Source organism: Paramormyrops kingsleyae, chromosome 9 (assembly GCF_048594095.1).
Source record: "Paramormyrops kingsleyae isolate MSU_618 chromosome 9, PKINGS_0.4, whole genome shotgun sequence".
In the NCBI taxonomy this organism is placed as follows: domain Eukaryota; kingdom Metazoa; phylum Chordata; class Actinopteri; order Osteoglossiformes; family Mormyridae; genus Paramormyrops; species Paramormyrops kingsleyae.
The window spans coordinates 3,370,409-3,390,660 of NC_132805.1; the positions used below are offsets into that span (position 1 = coordinate 3,370,409).

Genomic DNA, 20,252 nt, shown 5'->3' on the forward strand with positions numbered 1-20,252 from the left:
TTAATACATTATACATCTCAAAATGAAAACAGCAGCATTTGGGAGCATAAACCACCATTTATTGGCACAGAGGCATAACTGTGATTTGCTGTGTGAATCTTGCATGAGACGCATTAGGAACTTGCCAACCAAAGCAATGGATGAATAATATAGGATTTCACGCCACATCATTTTAAGGCTGCATGTGATTGTAACAACCCATGAAAATACCCCAGGACCATATTTTCCCCAAGAATATGGAAAAAGCACAAAAATAAAATCCGCATGTGCTTGAATCAGTGGTTTCCCTGTATCTCTAAATGAGATAAATCCATCTACTTAATATCAGAGCAACTTCATACCCGTAATAAGTCAACTGCACTCTCTTGGCAAAGTGTAAAAGTGAGTAAATAAAGAACACGACCATGACTGCCAAATGTATACAATCCTATGTAAATATACCAATAAACAACCAGCAATAGTTATGCTATATAATCATGTAAATTTGGCCTAAAACATACAAGGCATGTCCTGCATATGCTGCTTAGCACTGAAATAACCGTGTTCATTACTTAAGAATTCAATAATCTACAATTATATAAATTATTTATTCTCATCACCACAAAGACATACCCAAGTTAAATTACAAGTGGTAAATAAAAAACACCCCCCGGCTTTTCCTACCATCATTCAGGGTATGGTGGGGAGGTTACACACAGCGATGTTGAAAGTTATTCTACACACACATTTAGCAAGTGTACCTTCAATACCACATAGCTAATGGCATGTATCAAAAAATCTACACTAATGCTCAATTTGGCTACATGCATTTTAATGGTTAGACGGTATTCTGGAAAAAAAGAAAAGACCCAGATCTGAGCTCACATTGAGAACTCAATATTTTTGTCCATTTTGCCTCACAGCCAGGTATCAGGTTAGAGAACCGGACAAGCAGCAAGAAGCTGCATATCTTGCCTGCTTAGCTGTTCTTTCCTTGTGTTCTGTAATAGTTTGTCATTTTAATTCGCTGTTTTTGCCCAGGCTAGGACCTTATAACCATGTTATATCCAAAAGGTCCAACCTAAAGTTACAAATGAGGAGACTGACCAATTTAACAACCAATGCAAATATATAGCTGGATACTTGACAGAAATATCTTCACAAACTATAGGAAATATTGTTACACCAGTCAGCAAAGGCATATGCACAAAACACAGGTACTGCTGCTAGTTGGAAATTTACTACTTATTCACCAAACAACTGTGTAGTAAAATGACTTGTATAACATCCTTCAAACCTTTAGAATGTTCTAGCAATGCATGACAAATATTTTCAGGAAAAGTGGCCAGTTATTTCATATCAGAAAGTTATACATTCTTTATGATTGTTGTTCTTATATGAATATCCTGTCAACTGAAAATTATAATTGTTTAGAATTTTCATTTCATTCATAGTTAAAAAGACTATGTTGGTCACAAATTCAGCCCACGACAGGAACTGCTTACTGAATCACCACCAGTGAAAACCACGACTTACCAAGGAAAAATATTTTGGATGTCCTCTGTGAATGTGTTCATGAATAACTAACAATGCAGAAACAAAAATGACCCAAGACTTGGAAATGACATTTATCAGTTTAATGCAACATTGTTTGAGGATGTTGCATTAAAATATTCATAATCTGCAGTTTTTCAGCTTCCACGTTATAATTCAACTGAAGGAACAAATAAACGGTGATGCTTCTGTTGACTTGTGTGCAAGTGAGCTGCAGAGCTTTGGTGTGACGTCGCTGCGTTCATGGGCGCTCCCTTTTGTACGGAACAAACCGGAAGCCTGAATGTTTCCCCCCCATGCTGGACTGGTTTCCTCACACTACCACCCAGCAGTCTCACTGGCGGGTCAACACAACCTGATCTTGCTTCATGTGGCTACTGTCACAGTGTCAAGACTGCAGAGTCTACACACTCTACCCAGGAAGTCCTATTCCTGCCGGACCGAAGGCGCATCAGGGACTGCTGGACCAGACTGGACAACTGAAGCGTCAGATGGGGAATCCTCTTCTTTCTGTATGGCGAGTCCCTGCACCAAACTAGTCGCCTCCTCCACGGGCTTGTTGTCTTCTGGTATAACAAAAAAGAAAAGCATGATCTAGTCATATCGCTATTTCATGCGAAGAGAAATTTTTATCATAAACATCAAATTTCGTTAGACACAGGGCACTTTTCGCCGCACCAGGTGCCGTCCATGATAGGGTACAAATGACCCGATAGAGATGCTTTGCCGATGGATTTTAAAGCATCTCAGTAATATCGCGCCTATGCATGTGTTTTGTCTGGGTAGTCATCTTATTTTAGTGTTACTGCTGTGACAGTGTGAGACAAATTTTATCTATCACTGTATCTAATACCACCCATTTATTGCGCCACAGTAAAGTCAAATGACGTTAGATCATAAACAGGAAATTAGGGAAATATGCTGCATTTGTCCATTAATATTTTCACGCAAGACAAAAATAACGAGTCCATATAAATTTCAGTACTTTTAATTGAGTTATTTAATTTGAAAGGGTAATTAGCTACATTACTTATTACAGCCAAAAGAAGGGGAATTACCTTTGTAACACTGGATATGACACATCCAACACAAAAGCAGCTCAACCTGAAGACGGCGCTCATACCGTTAGCTTGCTTGTCCATCATTAGCGCTGATCTGGCCTCCTGCTTCTCCCTCTGCTCCTGCAGCTTTTTGCAGACTTTTTTATGCGTGAACCAGTGGAGTTTCTGGCAGGTGGGGTCACAGTACATCACCTGTAAACAGATTACAAGGGAAACAGAGTGGTATGTAAACTGAAGCTATGTTAATTAACATAACTACTTCTATAACTAACACAGTTAGGAACGTGTTTAAAACAGCAACAAAGGAGGCATTCATGCCCGATGAGACACCGGACATTTTATCTGAACTGCTAACTGTGGTTTTACATTAACATTTACACAGCAGATGCTTTTAGTCACTTCTCAATTTTATTCCAGCTGAGAAAGTAGGACCTGCCAGTTCTGGGAGCAACTGGTGTTATGGACCTTGCTGGAGAGCCCTGTTACCCTGGCAACCACAGGACCTGAACCATCTACCTTCTAACCCACAGAGCTACACAGAATTCCCAGCCCGTGGAGACCCAAGGCTGTGTACACGCTTACCATTTTGCAGATGGAACACCTTTTGCTGGCCCGCTTTCCTCCACAGGCAGTGCAAAACTCAGCATCCATGAAGCCCACCTGGCCGGTGATGGCTTGGGTCAGAACCGAGAGGGCTGTAGGGTCATTACCCTGGATACAATAAGCATGGCAAATGTTAATTGAGGCATCTTCTACTATCGTTCAGACATCATTCAGGACTGGATCTTTATCTGGAAAATAATTAATATCACTTCATAAATGACAAGGCAGGAATTGCAACGGCTCTGTACAACATGCTGATGACAAATACGGTATAGTTAGAGCTTCATAAATGGACGAGTGACATACTGCTAAATATCCCTGAAGGAGAAAAAGACTTACGATCTCCACAGGAGCGATGCTCCTGACCAACTGCTGGAGCAGAGTTGTATCGCAGTAGGGAAACTTCCGGATACACTCCCGGATGAACTTCTCCTGATACTGCGGAAACCCATCACTGTCCCGTCCTTTCAACAGGCTGCGAAGAGTAGAATTTGAATGGAAGTGGGCCTTTTACAGGGATAGAAAAAAGAAAATTCTGTACTAGTAAAGAAAGTGTTTGGATTCAGGCACAACACGGAGGTGGCGGCTGTCGGGGCACCTCTTGACGAACGCGTCCAACTTGTCCTCCCGCTCCCTGAGGAAGGTGCAGCACTTCTGCAGCACGCAGCTGATGTAGTGCATCTTCACGGCCAGTACCTCGTTCATGTCCTGCTGCTTCACGCACTTCTCACAGATCAGGTCCAGCACCTTGTGGCACTTCTCCAAAGACCCCACGTCCATTAATAGTGGGTTCTCCTTCACCAGCATTACAATCTGGAGGAGGCAGCAGCCATAAGGTTACAGTTCACCAGCAGCAATATCAGACACAAGGGACTGGTGTGTCACGAACAGCTGATGCCATTTCTTCTACTAAACTGAGGTCACATGCTGATCAGATTTATCTTGTCCTAGATAACAAATGCAGCTTGACGATTCCTTTAAATGATGCAAACTTTAAAATGGATGCAGTTAAATTCAATTCAATAAAAAAAAAAACAACTTTATTTGTCCCCGAGGGGTAATTAAGGAAAGAGGAGAGGGATTTCACAATGACTATTTTACTTTTTTCGTAAAGCCCCTTTCTATGCCACAATGGCATCATCTATACTCTTTCACATCATACTAAACAAGGAGGAAAATCATTTAGGGATCAAAAATAAAGTGTGCTGTTCCTTTAAACCATCATCTTGGTGCATGACCTTCAAATCAGGGTGAGAGCTTTTCCAGACTGAAACCTTAAGCAGCTGGAGCAAGGTATTCTCAAAGTCCTCTCATTCCATATGGCACCATCTCCATGGTCACCGTTATCAGCTGAGAAGATCTAGGCTGCCCATGCTCATTTAGGGCTACGCTCAGAGGTTCGGCTAAGACGGAGCCAGAATCTTTTAGCACCAGCTACTACCTTCACGGGGCTGAGGTTGGTGGTCATGATGATTTTGTGCAGTGGTCCGGCCAGTTTCGGAAGCAGCTTGGGCTCCTTCTCCAAACCCTGGGCTTTCGTGTAATACTCCAGTCTCGACCGGGAGAAGAAGTTGTTGATCACAGTCACACAGTCATGCTGGCCTGGGAGGAAGGAAAACACAAAGCGAAAAATTGTTCCATCTCCGCTCAAAAGACCATGGATACATTGTGCAATGGTAACTAAGAAAAGATCATAAAGAGGTTAAAAGACATACATCCTTAGTTTCTTTGTCATGCTCCTCTTAAACTACGGTAGCCTTAGGTCACAGGACCTATGATTATAACCATCTCTCTGCTCAATGCTGCTGCCAACCTAAGACCTACCAGCCTAAGACCATCTTACCTACAAAGGCGGCCATCTGAGCTGCAGTGCGACCGACTGAGTTGACCACGTCTGTCTCTGCCCCAGCATCAAGCATCATCCTGGTGATGTCGGTCTTCCCTGGGGGGGGTCAGCAGAGCCCAGGGTTTGAGAGTCCCGTCCCAGACCGTGTTACAGGATACTCTGGGCCGCTGTTAATTCGTCGACACCCACCTGACAGCCCGGCAAACATGAGGGCAGTGTAGCCGTGCTCGTGTTCGTTGCAGTTCACATCAGCCCCATGCTGCAGGAGCAGCCTGCACATGTCGGCCTTGCCCTTATAGGCAGCATGCATGAGGGGGGTCATGCCATACTGAAGACAGAAGGATAAACAGGTAAGGATACATGCTAAAGTTCATTTGACAGGTATTATACGCGGATGTTCGTCTAGCAGCCTATTATTTGTGCCATCACACATTACATGCAATCAATTTTGAAGTCTCACACTTTAAATTGCTCTTACTACAAAATAATCAAGTTAGCTTATAACTTTAGCATCAGTTACCAATGCAAATTATTCATTCACTGTATTTTTGTAACTGCAGTGCTTTTAGGAATCTGCAGAACAAAACTGATATTACAAAAGTGACTGGTCAAAATTTAAAAAGAACAAGCTTAAATTAGAATCTAGAAGAATTTCGCAAATGCTGCCACATCTGCTTCTGACAGTGTGGTACACGACCCTCAGACTTTTGTGATCTGTCCCATCCCTAATAAAGGTATCAGGAGAAATCTGTGCACTACATCTAGTGGTACCTCGCTATTATGGTGGTTTTTCAAGTGCAACAGACCACTCAAGTCATAGCCATATGTTTGCACACAAAAGATCACTTGTTCTTCTATAACACGTGCACATGTTTGTAGAAGCAAGCAGTATATTCGTGTGAATTAATCAAGGGGAACAATTAATACTCTACAATTACCAGATACATATTTATAAACAGTATTGTGCATATTACCGTTTCATAAAACACTTCCAAGAAGAAAGACACCTCATATTTTCACATATTACGAATAAACGTCAATGAAATTTATTAAAATACACCGACAAGTAGCAATATCAGTATACATATATATATATATTGTGTGGAAATACATATAATATACTCGTATCCAGTAATGCCGATATTCTTTAGCCTCTGTTTTTCTTACCTCATCTAAACAATTGACTCGAACATCCTTACATCCCAGTAACCGTGAAGCTTCCTGTACATTGCCTAATAAAACAGATAGAAAACAAATATAGCGAACGGGTTACCAGATTAGTTAGGCTGGGAAAAGAACGACTTAACCTCATTCCTCGGTGCATATAGCTAGCAAGTTCATTTGTTTAAAATTTGAAATACATTGATTTAAAATATACTGTTCTGTTGAAGTGGCAGCTAATTAAACCACAGCATTAATTTGCAGGTAACTAATAGCAGCTAGCTAATGTCGCACGAGACGATCGCGGCATGGCCTAATCCTTTAGCCCATATAAGCTAACTGGATGCAAGCAAAATGAATGTCCAACTACGAATGTACTTTAAACTGTTAACAACTAAGCTATCGAGAACTCCTGTTGTTAGTTTCTTATATTTTCACATTTTAGTTTCGGTAAATGATTCACGTTTGATTAGCTGGGCAGTTAATACGTCCTGACATACCTGCAGAAATAACCTGGAAAAGGTCCTTTTCTGTGGCAGAAAGATCGCCCTTCTTGGGGGCAGCCATGGTTACGCCAGCAAGTCCGCCTTTTGCGTGTATCCTTCTCAGTTTAATTTACAGAATCAATTCTGTGAGAATTAGAAACAAACTCTTTCCAGCAGGACAGCGAGTCCACAGCTGCCAGTTCTGTGAAAGCGGGCCACTGTGAGCGGCCCTCCCCTGGACTGTACCATAGCAAAGATAGGGGGGGGAGCACGAAACTTGTGTTTTGCTTAAAAAATAACAATAGAACTGCTGAATAATTTCTAACACTTAATGAAGCAAAATTCCTATAAATATAATTTATAATATAAAATGATTGGGAAAAAATGAACTTATATGACAATGCAACCCATTTTAATGTGCATCATAATCCGATAATACCCTACGTATATTTTGAGATCAGGGTTTTAAGGCTGTGACAGATCGACGTTTTGTTAAATAAAACTGCCATAGTTACGGCGCAAAGGCAGGATTGTCAACTTTGGTCAGTTGGCTGGCGTGAGATATTCAATTCGAGACAAGTCTGCACACACATTTACATGTATGCGCCAGTTTTATTACCTTGTCAATAGCCCGTAGAGTTTGAAAACTACCCCAGTGCTTTTATGTAGCTTATTTTAGGTTTATTATGGAATAATATAGGTTCACCGTAAGATGTCTTGCGTGAGGGTCTGAAAGCGCGAGTGTCACTCCAGATGCGTGAGAACTGGCAGCCCTGCAAAGGCTGTCAGACGGCGAAAAAGTAAAGAAATTAACATTACACAGTAAGTAGGATGATTACTGTGCGCAGTAATTTCCACTAATGCACACTCAATGGAACCCATTCACGATGTTGACGGCCTTATTTGCTTTTAGCCAGGAAGCATCTTTAGGTAAATAGGCTATGTCGTTTAAGCTGTATTTACTGCGGAAGAGTAAGAGTCATAATCAGGGTTGTCAGCTCAGTCGTCACACTCACGCTTTCAGACTCACACTCACGCAAGAAATATTATGGAAAATCCTGGCAACGGTGCTCATAAGTGCAACGCTATAAACTGCCTTTCACAGTAGTGTCTTCTTATTACTCCCTATCCTTTGCTGCTGTCACAATGAAGATAAAGTGACCACGCTTCTTCTTTGCTTTGACTAGCTATCCTCCCTTTCCTGTCCATCCTTGGTTGGTGGGTCAGGGGGTATCGCCTTATTTAAATTAGGTACAGGTGCCGTACCCCTTGTAAGTAGGTCCAAGTGCATTGTATGTTCTGTCTGTACTAGACAATAGCATCAGTGAATTATGCCGTAATCCGACTCCTCACCGAAGCCTTATAAGTGGCCCGAGAAGTCGCTCATTTTTGCGTGTCTGCTCGGGTGCGGCAGTAAAGTGGAGGCTTCAGGTAGCACTGGTTTTTCTAACGGGAGTTTTATTTACACAAAAATGTTCTAAGGGCAGAACAAAAAAATAGAATATAAAAAATATTATAATAATGAATGAATTCAAGTACAAAGTTCCCAATGGGAACATGTAACATTAACATGTGATGCAGCCTGAATCAGACCCATGCATGGGGATTTGCCTGGACCTGGGCGTTGGACAGTATCGATGATTGCAAACTGCAAACCGGCTTTCTGAAGTGGCATTTCTCATCTGCTCGGTGTGGTGTATTGCACATGACATTTGTATAATTAAATTCATTAGAAATATAAAAGTATGAAATAATGCTAATTGTTACCCATCAATTTTCGTAGCGTTTGTTCAGTGCACTGTTGTGGTGAGCCTGAGACCAGCTCCTATAACCCCAAGGCACGAAGCTGAGATCACCCCGGACGATCAGGGCGTCCGGTCACACATTAAGGGCAAATTACAGAAATAAATTCATCCTTCTGCGTGTTTGTCGACTTTGAGAGGAAACCTGTACAAAGATAGAATAAATATACAAATTCCAAACCCTGAAGGTATATGAGGCTATAATGTTACTGCCTGGCCCACCCTGCCCATATACTGCCCATTACTATATAACTACATGTTAAAATGTCAAGGAACGGTGCTGTGAGCCAACTACTTCACCCACTGCGCCACTGTCCTCCCATTTTCAAATCCAAAATCCTAAATAAGTCCAGACATTTCTAAGAATTTGTTAAAAAAAAATCTTGCCACTAGAGGTCACCCTCCCGCAAAAAAATCCATATGGCTTGCCATTTATTTAAGATATACTATATTACCTTGCCGATGATCATTGTTATGATCATTTATAATGCTATTAGGTGTTTTCCATGTTAAGTTTCATCGATATTGGTTTGATAGAAATTAGATGTCATTCCTTAAAACCACAAAAACCAAAATGTCCGCAAGTCCTGTTTTACATGGCACATGTCTCCAGTTATAAAAGGTTGAAAAATGCCAGTAAGTTATATGGGGACAATGTTAGGCGCTGCGGGTTAGGATTCTGTCCCCATGATCGGAAGGTATCTGGTTCAAATCCCAGCGTTAGAAAAGTGATTTTAGGGTTGGGTCCCTGAGCGACACCCTTAACCCCAATTGTTCTAGAGACCGTCGGACCCTGTTTCTCAAATATGTACGTCATGTGGCTCAAAGCGTCTGCTCAAATAAATAAAATGTAAATACTAGCTGTTGAATACTGAGGAGGTGCAGATTTAGCGGACCAATCAGCGATGCCTCTCGGCTTCCCTGCTGGTGTAAAGCGCTCTTCCCGTTTTCTATAGCTGAGCGTCAAACCAGTTATCCGGTTACGAATTGGAACGTGTGTTTTTTCTGAAACTTGCTGTGGATTTCTAATAATTAGAAAATATTTCCATATTTACGTAATGGTGTGTGGAGGTTTTACTTGTTCTAAACATGCGCTCTCCGCTCTCAACATTCTTTACGTGGTAAGTTTGCTGTGTAAATTACCATATGGAATGATAAATTCGGAACATATTTCTGAACATATTTTCTTTTGCTTACAGGAATACGACGTGGAGTAAATTGTGCTTTAAGGCCTTGTATTTGCGGTTTCCCTTTTTTTAATTCTTTCGCACCTGACTTTGATGAAATATAAAAATGTTACAAAATGCAGCTTTCTAACAAAGGATATGTATCTTTTTGTAGATATTGACTTTTGTTCAATTTTGTTTAAGTGACATCAATATTTACTGTTTTATGAAAAATTTTAGTTTTCTTGAAGCTGAACATAAGAGTAGACGAGGATGTTTACACGTCGACTCATTTCTCCTGTCAGCGATACTAAGATACAGTAGATGTATTTCCTTGAAGTCCGAATCGTGGCTACTTAAAGGGAAAAAATTATAATGATGATTTGCACCCTTCCTACAGCCAAGGGCCTGTAAACCCACTGTTCAGAGTGATTATATTTAATATACTAAGTGTTACATTACATTTATTATCAATCTGCACCTATAATGGGTTCATAGGCCCTTGTCTGGATTTCTTGTGTATACATTACATTATATGTTATATAATATTTTATGCAACAGTAATTGAGAGATATATACTCTTTCATATTAAAGTACAGTAGTATCCTTAAGCAGGCCATTAAAGTATATAAATTATTTTTTTCCCTAAAGCATAAACTCAAAGTTGTTTCTGTAATTTGTTACTGAATGAATGCAATGTTTACTTTTGCAGGTGTAATTAAATTACCTCTAACGTGCAAAAACTTCATCTCCGCTTAAAGGCACTGCTATAGTCTGTCAGCTGTCTCCTATTTCTGTATTTCCTCTCATTCTGTCGCCTCTCTCCTTTCCTTTTTCCATCCACTTAATGCCCCCCCCCCTTTGTTTTTTACCTTACCCTTCCCGCCATTCTTCTCAGAAGTTTTTTTAATGCAGTAGTTGACTTTCTCGTCAAGCCGCCATGCAGTGATTTTGCAGGGTGAATTACGGGTCCAATGCAGTGAAGCTCCCCCCCCCCCCCCCAGCCTCTCACTGTGTTGTATCCCTCCTCAGATGGTGAGCCTCCTCGTGATCGGGGTCGCCGCCTGGGGAAAATGGTTCGGCCTAGTCTCCAGCTTCCAAGTGGTGGGCGGCATGATCGGAGTGGGCTCCTTCCTCTTCGTCGTGGCGCTGGTCGGGCTCATCGGGGCGGTGAAGCACCATCAGGTCCTGCTCTTCTTTGTATCCTTTGCTCTGAAGCGGAAGGTTTAACCACAAATGATTAACAGCAAAAGTTACTCAGAGAAGTTATTCTGTACTCAGTCCATAATTTATAAAGAATGCTGTAGTGCTGGTCTCTTCTTAGTTAAATATCTGTTAGAAAAATCAGAAATTCTACTCTGCATTAATGTAATGAAATTATTCATTCTTACCTGGAAAAATAATATCTATTTACTTATTCAGACATCACTAAAGGCCTTTCGTATCTATCTGAATCAGTATCAGTGCTTAAAAAATATTTTTTAGTCTTTATTAATATATATGCATGTTTGAGGTTAATTTCTGAATAAAGTATCAAGAATGGAACTTTCAGTAATGTTTTCCTGAGATTGTCCAGTCTAACATTTCACTTTCTTGTTAAAGGAAAATGAATTATTTCTCTTTATATTGTACTTGCAATTCTCCTTGTACTTATGTACGTTTGTGGACTGGGGGCAGAGTAGTTCCCCAGATGTTGACAAACCTTCATTACATGCATGAGAGGGAACTTATTTTGCCCTTGTGCTAGATGCAATTGACCTTAAAGCAGTTTCTGATCCCAAAATAAGAATCGTTATTGTACCTTTGAGTACACTAAGCAATTACCTTACACCATTAACACCTACAGGCGATTTGGTAACTCCAATTTAGTTTGGTTCAATCTGAAGCAATTAGAATTGCTTCAGATCTCAATAACATGTTTACTTGGTACAGCACAGCATTGATGAATGTTGGTGTTTTTCATTATGCTGCCTGTGGAGCTTCCTTGACTTCCTTCTTCACCCAGTACATGATCGTCCTTTTCCTGGTGTTTGTGGTGCAGATATCAGTGTCTTGTGCCTGTCTAGCAATAAATGAAGACCAACAGGTAAGTCTGCAGTGTACTTAAGCAACCGATTTTGGTAAAATGGTAAACCTGTAACAAGAAGCCTCCTTATGAACGGGTGCTTTAGAATGATTTATTCCATATTTCACGTTATTTGTTAGCTTAACTAGTGCGTTATTAATGTGTGGAAGAACCTCTCCCTGCATTGTAGGGGCAGCTGCTGGAGGTGGGCTGGAACAACTCTGAAAGCATGCAGAGAGACGTGGAGAAAACGCTCGACTGCTGCGGCTTCTCGTCCGTCGACTACAACAGGACATGTGACGCGGTGAGAGATATCCCCACCTCTGTAAATTCCGTCCGTAAATTACGCTGGAGCTTCAGCTTGGGGAATCTTTGTTTGCAGCTTTACTTGGCCCTTGGCCTCATCTGCATTGATGTACGATTTGAGGCTCATGCTCGTCTGCCTGCTGCGTTTCTCTCTCCACAGGCCTGTTCCCGCGACCTCCTATGCAGCCCCTGCAAGACCAAGATCGAAGAGCATGCCGAAGAAGTGCTGCGCTTCGTGGGAGGAGTTGGCCTCTTCTTCAGCTTCACCGAGGTGGGTGTCACACCCGGGTGCTTCTCCAGCTCATATCTTGTTAGCAGTAAGAGTGACCCAATAAGACATACAATTATCGCCATATAAGAATCAACAAGTTTAACTGCTAATCCACAGGTCAGTTAATGTATCTTTAATATGTATCATTTTATATAACTTAATTGAATGATTTAGCAATTTTGGTTTTAGTGCAGCAGTGCAGTGTTTAGCATAGTTGCCTCACGCCTCTGGGACCCGGGTTTGAGTCTCCACCATGACTCTGTGTGTGCAGTCTGCATGTTCTCCCCATGACATTATGGGGTTTCCTCCAGATACTCTGATTCCCCCCCCCCCCCCCCACAGTCCGAAAACATGCTGAGGTGAATTGGGGTTACCAAATTGCCCATGGGTGTGTGGTGAGTGTGTGAGTGTGTGTGTGTGTGTGTGTGTGTGAGTGAGTGTGCCCTGTGATGGATTGGCACCCCATCCTGGGCTGTTCCCTGCTTTGCGCCCATGGCTTCTGGGATAGTGATCCTGAATTGGACAAGCAGCTACAGAACATGGATGGATGGATTCTAATGAACCACATGTTAATGCTGAAAATCAGTTCAGTTTAATAGTGATAGGAAGTCCATCCAATGTAGCTGCTTGAAAGCAGATGACACTGATGTCAATATGCAAACATACATATTAACTCCTATTGTAGGTGTAGGAACCCCCCCCCCCTCCCCCCGTCACCCTGACCAGCACCTTATGGGGTTACAGTGATCAGATGCTCAGGACCAGGGGGCTGTAGGCAAAGCTTTACTTGGAAGGTCTCTCTGCCGGGAAAATTGATGATCATTTCACTTCATTCCGCATTTGGGGGCCCCGGAAGGCTGCCTATAGCTAGACCCAGCCTTGTATACAATATATACTGTATGTCCATGACTTTGTCGGGCCCCCACATGCCGATCGGCCCCCAGGTACCTGCCCGGTTTGCCTGTGCCTGGATCCGGCACTGGATCCGCTGTCTGATTGGCCCAAATTCAGTTACTGTGCTGAGAATGAAGTGAAAATCCAGGCCTGCTTTCTCTTTCAGATTTTGGGCGTGTGGCTGACGCACAGGTACCGAAATGAGAGAGACCCCCGAGCAAATCCAAGCGCCTTCCTCTGAATAGACTTTTAAGATTTTAAAGATAACTCTACCATGCTGGGACATTTGGGTATTATTTTTGTGGAAAAAAAAATCTCCTGCGCAGTTGACAGGTCAAATCATATGGAGAAAGTGGACATTTCTCAGCATTTTGTATTGTATTGACTGAAGCAATTGTAATGCTCCTCATTCGTTTCCAAGTTTCGCTCATAGTTAATTATCCAAATTCACTTCTGTATTTTTAATCATTGGTCTTAGCTTTAAAAATAAAGCATCTCCTGTTTTTGGTTGTTCTTGTTAAATTTGTTGTATTTAATTCTTGCACTTCGATGTGATTAAAAAGTAAAATGAAGCGTCAGTTACATTTTAGAACAGAACAGCCACAGCAAAGATAACAATGATCAGTTTTGTGATCTCTGTGATGTTGTTTAAGTGCATGACTGACATTGAGATGTTCCGTGTCGTGGATGTTTATTTTACTCATCTCCCAGGTTTTACACTGCCAGTACACACTCCAGCATATGTGCACAGGGCTTGACCATACTGTAGGGTTATATTTTAATGTAGTTTTTGTGTTACAGCTGCATTTCACCTAGAATTCTATAGCAATACTGAATATCCATTTAATTTCCTTTTGAATTTTCTTTGTGTTTAACGCTGAATTCTACATTGGAAATTATAGCTGCTTGATGTCCTTAAATATACCACTCCTATGAGTAAGCTGCTTGCTCATATGAGTAGTTGGGTGTTATAATTAATGTACTGAAATACCTGCTGTAACTGTGTACTGAAGCAGAAGGTGTGTGAGTTCTCCTAATTAAATGACCAGTCAGTGAATTGCTATAGCTGCAGTAACTGGTGGACACTTGCAATGGCCTGCGTTTATTATGGGGGGAGGGGTGATCTCTTCACTTCACTTTTTTGGAGGGGTCTTTCTGTGCCTTCTCATGCCTCCCCCCTGCCAAGCGCGTGTGCTGATGTCAGCTGGTTCTGTGAACTGCATTTGTGAACCCTTGTGTTTTGCAATAAAACTAACTGGAAACTTTCTTTTGCATGTGTACTGTAGGTTATTACATTTACCTGTGCTGTGCTCCCCGTTCTGCTCACTGCAGGTTATTACATTTTCCTGTGCTGTGCTCCCCGTTCTGCTCACTGCAGGTTATTACATTTTCCTGTGCTGTGCTCCCCGTTCTGCTCACTGCAGGTTATTACATTTTCCTGTGCTGTGCTCCCCGTTCTGCTCACTGTAGGTTATTACATTTTCCTGTGCTGTGCTCCCCGTTCTGCTCACTGCAGGTTATTACATTTTCCTGTGTTGTGCTCCCCGTTCTGCTCACTGTAGTGGTGACATTTGCTCTGGATAAACTGCAGAAATGATTAATTTATTTGTATTTATAAATTATTGTGTCAATTGGTGAATCATGGTTGATTTTCTACTCTTCTTAATGACCCGGTTTAAGAGCCGTGAAGTGATCGTCCTTTCCGGAAACATTCATATCACCGTGTCCTCAGATGCAGGTTGCTGTCTCGGCTGAGTAATCAGTCTCCCTGTTCCCGTCGTAAAAGATCGATGCCCAGGTGTAAGAGGTAACGGCAGACCTGCTCTTTAGTGACGTCATCGTGCAGCTCGACACACCTTCCTCAAACACAGAACTCCCTGGGCATTACGCCTTACGGTTACAGAGACCTGGCATAAGCTGGTTAATGAGCAGTCACTGGACAAAGACCAGGCACCAGTTTGCACAGTATGACAACCTCATGTTAAATACATTACAATGACCTGCAATTCGTGACCCAGATATTGGGAACTTGACGCTTGATTGCAGGCAGCCTGGTGGTGTAGTGGTTAGCGCTGCTGCTTCACAGCAAGAAGGTCCTGGGTTTTATCCACGGGTCAGACGTAGGTCCTTCCTGTGTGGGTTTCTGCTGGGGGGGGGGCCAGTTTTCTCCCTCAGTCCAAAAGTGTGTGTGCACTGTAGGTTAATTGGCAAATAGACTGTTAGCAATTCATATACCGTGGAACCTTGGAAGTCAAACACCTCTTAGCTCAACCAAATCGGACATTGAACGGGGCTGTCATATTTTTTTCGACTTGGACCTCGACCGAAATCTTGGAACTCGACCGTGCTAAAGTTTGTATGGGTCAAGATGAGTTTAACTCTACCAGTTCAGACCTGGAACGGGTCGGTCGAGAGAAATCCAGCCACAACCCGACCAGAAACGCTGAACACGACAAAACAAAACAAACCTGCTAAGACCTGTACGGATCGAGACGCGTCTCCCCTTCCAAACAATACCCCCCCCATCCCTCCTGTCTCCCCTTCCACACAATACCCCCCCCCCCCATCCCTCCTGTCTCCATGTTTAAATGATGTTTAAATAGGCAATCATCTGGGGGTCTGGAACAGACTAAATTCATTTACATTATTTCTTATGGGGAAATTCGACTTGCACCTCGACCAAAATCAAACTCAACCAGCCTCATGTTCCAAGGTACCACTGTAAGGTACCACTGTATTTCATTAATATATATTATAGAGAACTAGAAGGTTAACCTGAATCTTGAAATAATTATGTATTTTGAAATTATCAAGCTTCTCAAATTCACTTATAATTTCACTTGTAGAGTTAATATAATACTTTTTTATCTGGTGACAAATATGTTTTGGGAATAGGCATACAGAACACAAGCATTCTATAGACTGTATGACAGTGGCTCGTAGCTTTATGTTTACTGTAGTCTAATTCAACAATCGATTATGTGACACAGACCTTAAGGTCAGGATGCAGTGACATGCCATTTTGTTTTCAATATTATTAATACTACACAGCAAGTGAATTGTGGAGATTGTACAACAGGTACCCAGTTGCAGAAAAATTAGGCAGTATCTTTGGGTGCTTTTCAATAGATTGAGGTACAATTAATTAGTTTGTTTTGTCAAAATTTCAACTGAAGCCAGGGCACAAAAATTTCGTTTGGAAGAAACTGACTCTTAGGCAACTTCGTAAACAAGGAAAATGCCCGCATTCTTCTAGGCACAACAGGATGTGAAACAGTGCTCCACTCCCTACTGTTTGGAGTCCGTTTATCTAGACCGCTCCGTCAGCCGGCTGTCCCACCAGTCAGCCCCTCACCGCTTCCTCATAAGCCTCACATGCAACCCACACAAGGCAGCAGCCTCTAAACTGGATTTAAGGAGGAACCCAGAACACAGGGCAAAATCAAACAAGGAACTCTCTCTGCCACTGTGGCTCATGTCCTTTCAGAAATATTTAAAGTAATCACTATCATGCCTCTCCCTCGTAACACATTTGCTTACAGCAGTGTCAATAAAATTAATGACAAAACACAGCCATGTACTTCTTAAATGAAGCACAATACTTATATCAGTTTAATACAGTACTTCATTAAATTGGTTCTTCAAAGTCACACTAAAGCAGTAGTCTAGAGCAGTGTTTACTGAACCCGCTTTTCAGGGACCCCTAGATAATCCACATTTTTCCTAAAAAAGTCTGGCACGGAGCTGGGGGGGAGCAAAAAGTGGCCCGTTTGGGGTTCCCAAGAACCAGGTTGAGAAACACTGATGTAGCAAAAACGGGAGCATAGAACAACCTGATCATGAGCTGCGTTCTTCTGCCACAGAACATAAAACCCCATAAAAGGCTCATTTACAATGACAAGCAGTTTTTCAGAAGAGCAACATTTATTAAACAGGCAAAACAAGAGTAAGAGTTGATTACATAAGACTCTTAACTGAAGAAATAACAATAATAAGATCATCCTTTAAAGGAAATATCCTTTGACTCTAAAGACACAGACTTTCAGTGCTTTATTTTATTTCGGTAAACAAACATTTCGTACAGTGCAGGACACTGAAGTTCCTTTTCTACAACATGACAAAAAGTCAGAGAGGTCATGGGTCAAAGGTTATGAAGCGAGAGCCATAAGTCATAGCTCTGTCTTCAGCAGTTTCTTGGCCTTCTTCATGTTGTTGAGCACTAATTAAGAAGATGAGAGGAAAACAAACAAAAAAAAAACATAAAATGTCTGCTACGTTTCGTTTATCTTTTGTTGTCTTTAAATGGTATTAAATACTGTTTTTACAGCCATGTTCAGAATTTTAGGTCTGTGTATAAACGGAAGGGAAATCAGTCTGGTGATACTCACAGAGCTCCAAATCAGATGGCTCGTATGCGTACATACGGTTCGAGTATCTTCCTGTGATGTCAGCTCTGACGGTAAGGGATGGGTCTGGAGAGAGTGCACAAGACAGAAATTACTTTAGAAAAGGAATACTGGTATATCAAGCTTACTTGAAAGGCAGTCTGCTGTTAACAAGTTAGCAAAATCATTTGTCGCATTTTCAAATTGTTTACTATACAGTTTCACTGGACATTGTCATGGCGACTAAAGACAGATTTATTGCTTACCCACGAAAAGGATTCTAGGGACATACTGGCCATCAGGAGAGAGGTGCTTGTCGGTAGTTTCATACTGATATAAGAGTGAAAATCTTTATTAATGAATCAGTTTCATGTATAATTCTATTAACACTAAAAACAGGAAGCAGTTCATTCCATTTGGAATTTGTTATATACATTTTCATTTTTGAATCACTAAAACTTCCAGTAAGTCTCATTCATAAGTATTTGTTACATATTTTTCATACTTTTCATGAACTTTATGCATTATAACATACCATGAGGTTCAAGAGGATGAAGTCCTCGTCAGCTATCTTCTGGATCTCCTTGTTATTTGCAAATACATTCTTCAAAGCTAAATGCAAACAAACAACATGAAACATTTTATTTAATAACAACATTCAAAAATTCACAGGCTATAAAATGATGAACTTATAAAAATGCATTTGCCTTTTGACAGAAGGGCCCATCTCTGTCGACTATAGACAACACTGACAAGACAATGCTGTACTGCTTTAGCAAAATAGTTAACGGGGCTCATTCAATATGCTATAAGGGTTTGTTATGGTACCTCACCCAGACTATGAGGACAATCTTCTAGATGAAGGATGACCATCAGGGGCTTGTTGCTTCAATGACAAAGGCACATATGGTTAATGCAGTATTAGAGCATGGTCATAAAAGTATCTCACATTTCGTTAGCGCTATAAAAAAAAAACGTTTACCTTGATTTGGCTTTGAACAAAGCCTCCTCGTAAGTCTGAGCCCAAATAAGTTCATCACCCCACCCTGGAGAGAAATGAGAGAGAGAGTATCACTGGATGGTGCCACTGCTGGACTCCAGTGTGTAACTGGAGTGGCGGCAACCTGGCCGCAGTATCACTGATGGGCGTCACTGGTGGGGGAGACTCGTACCCCTGGACAGGGTCTGGGGGACCCGCTTCGGCTTCTTGGTTACAGGCTTCTCTGGTTTTCCCAGTGAGGAGGAGATGGTCACCAGGACCAAGAGCACAGACAGCAGCATCCTAATCATTCTTGCAACTTTCTAAAACAAGGAAACAAACAAATGCATTGATAGCTGTCACAAACAGTATATGCATGGGTTCTGAAAGCGGCCCAAGACAGCCTCTGCAGTAGGAAGAGCACATGACACACTGGTATCACGAATGACACACACATGAAATCCACACAGAAAGAGTAAATGCAAAATAAATGATCAAAAGGGAAAAATCATGAGAGTTCTAAGAGAAGGTGAGGAACAGAGAACGAGTGAAACTTATGAAAGTTTCCGTTTTTCTCTCCTGCGCCAGTTACCTTGTTCTTTATCCAGGTGCTTTTGCTCCAAGTCGCAGTGAACTCTCCTCCACTACTCACCTTATGCCTGATTTATACACCTCCTGGCCACACCCACCTCTCATGATGGAATGTGAGAGTAAAAACCATTCTGCACCTTTAAATCTCTAAGCACAGACCACCAGAGAGAACACTGGGCCAAATTTGTGTTTGAGTCATGTACATCAATCTATTTACAGTAGTGTCATATTATTAAACTGGAGGATCTGATATCGTCTTTTGAAAATAACTCTTGATAAGGTTTAATTTGTGTGCTGTGTTGGCTCCAGTCCAAGGACAGGTAAGCATAAAGGAAGCTTCTGATTCGTCACAAAGACGATTAGTCTTTTTATCATTGGTCAACCTCAGATCCATAAATTCAATTTTTTTTTCATTTGCAGGTATTTCAAACATGATTGTAGTTCAGCTTTCAACAAGGAAACAGAGTAATGATATCAGACCAACAAAAAATCCTTAAATGAATTTATCAGAATTAATATAAAAGATAAAATGAGACATGATCCTTGTTAATTATTTTTTTACATTTCTAGGAAAGTGATCCACAAATGTACAAATAAGTGCAAGCAAATATATTGCCATGAATAATCTCATTACCACATGCATGTCAGAGAATGGGCAGCTCTCCCCGCGGGACGGGCGGTCGGTGTGGGACGGGCGGTCGGTGTAAATGCAGGGGCACGGAGAAAAAGGGGTGATGAGTGACTCACTGAAGCACAGAAAATGATTCTCACAGTCACACCTTTCATGAAACTCACTCTACCGTGGTCCCAGGCCGAGCAGAGTGGTGATTAGAATGGTTTTGCACAAACTCATTTCCAGATACTTGTGAGCATTTACATGTTTTATCATACATCTATTCAAATCAATTCAAATTCATTCTAAATCTATTCAAAATTGTTCATATCTGTACAGGCAGGTTATGAAGGCCCAGTTCTTAGGCATAGTGAATCATTCTGTAGCATTCAGTAAAGTAATTTATAAATGTATGAACTTAAAGATAATTTTTAATCGCATGTTGATAAGGGCTAAAATATTTGTTCCATTAAAACCATTTCATTTCTGCT

At 41.4% G+C, this 20,252-nt stretch overlaps 3 protein-coding genes across 5 annotated transcripts; 1 reads left to right on the forward strand and 2 right to left on the reverse strand.

The window, feature by feature from the left end:
* Window positions 1-37: 37 nt before the first annotated feature.
* ankmy2a (ankyrin repeat and MYND domain containing 2a) lies at window positions 38-10,758 on the reverse strand. Of its 3 annotated transcripts, none has more exons than XM_023802555.2 (10): window positions 10,670-10,758; window positions 6,211-6,275; window positions 5,233-5,371; window positions 5,041-5,139; window positions 4,639-4,799; window positions 3,796-4,010; window positions 3,537-3,672; window positions 3,177-3,305; window positions 2,657-2,786; window positions 38-2,099 (listed from the first exon to the last, which is right to left on the reverse strand). In XM_023802555.2, the coding sequence occupies exons 3-10, from the start codon at window positions 5,363-5,365 to the stop codon at window positions 1,960-1,962; spliced, it is 1,143 nt and encodes a 380-aa protein (XP_023658323.1). In that variant the 5' UTR covers window positions 5,366-5,371; window positions 6,211-6,275; window positions 10,670-10,758; the 3' UTR covers window positions 38-1,959. The 3 variants fall into 3 exon arrangements, with proteins under 3 accessions (XP_023658323.1, XP_072572141.1, XP_023658321.1); XM_072716040.1 differs by lacking the exon at window positions 10,670-10,758 and adding an exon at window positions 6,705-6,923 and having other exon boundaries at window positions 38-2,096; XM_023802553.2 differs by lacking the exon at window positions 10,670-10,758 and adding an exon at window positions 6,705-6,923.
* Window positions 9,345-13,696, forward strand: tspan13a (tetraspanin 13a). The gene is made up of 6 exons (XM_023802563.2): window positions 9,345-9,612; window positions 10,690-10,857; window positions 11,663-11,743; window positions 11,913-12,026; window positions 12,189-12,299; window positions 13,360-13,696. The coding sequence occupies exons 1-6, from the start codon at window positions 9,550-9,552 to the stop codon at window positions 13,432-13,434; spliced, it is 612 nt and encodes a 203-aa protein (XP_023658331.1). The 5' UTR covers window positions 9,345-9,549; the 3' UTR covers window positions 13,435-13,696.
* A 3,399-nt stretch (window positions 13,697-17,095) lies between these two features.
* LOC111839049 (anterior gradient protein 2 homolog) lies at window positions 17,096-19,258 on the reverse strand. Its single transcript, XM_023802630.2, has 8 exons — window positions 19,150-19,258; window positions 18,751-18,880; window positions 18,561-18,624; window positions 18,412-18,464; window positions 18,114-18,190; window positions 17,845-17,908; window positions 17,582-17,665; window positions 17,096-17,412 (listed from the first exon to the last, which is right to left on the reverse strand). Exons 2-8 carry the CDS (start codon window positions 18,866-18,868, stop codon window positions 17,363-17,365), a joined length of 510 nt encoding a protein of 169 aa, XP_023658398.1. The 5' UTR covers window positions 18,869-18,880; window positions 19,150-19,258; the 3' UTR covers window positions 17,096-17,362.
* Between the last annotated feature and the right edge of the window lie 994 nt (window positions 19,259-20,252).

Coding starts and splice junctions, on each gene's coding strand:
- ankmy2a (XM_023802553.2), bottom strand. CDS start 6,771: ATGGCTGCCCCCAAGAAGGGCGATCTTTCTGCCACAGAAAAGGACCTT. Junction 5,372..6,210: donor GAGTCAATTGTTTAGATGAG/GTAAGAAAAACA, acceptor TTCTGTCTTCAG/TATGGCATGACCCCCCTCAT. Junction 5,140..5,232: donor CATGTTTGCCGGGCTGTCAG/GTGGGTGTCGAC, acceptor GACCCCCCCCAG/GGAAGACCGACATCACCAGG.
- tspan13a (XM_023802563.2), top strand. CDS start 9,550: ATGGTGTGTGGAGGTTTTACTTGTTCTAAACATGCGCTCTCCGCTCTC. Junction 9,613..10,689: donor CTCTCAACATTCTTTACGTG/GTAAGTTTGCTG, acceptor ATCCCTCCTCAG/ATGGTGAGCCTCCTCGTGAT. Junction 12,027..12,188: donor ACAACAGGACATGTGACGCG/GTGAGAGATATC, acceptor CTCTCTCCACAG/GCCTGTTCCCGCGACCTCCT.
- LOC111839049 (XM_023802630.2), bottom strand. CDS start 18,868: ATGATTAGGATGCTGCTGTCTGTGCTCTTGGTCCTGGTGACCATCTCC. Junction 17,666..17,844: donor CCCTAGAATCCTTTTCGTGG/GTAAGCAATAAA, acceptor CACTCTCTCCAG/ACCCATCCCTTACCGTCAGA. Junction 17,413..17,581: donor GCCATCTGATTTGGAGCTCT/GTGAGTATCACC, acceptor CTTCTTAATTAG/TGCTCAACAACATGAAGAAG.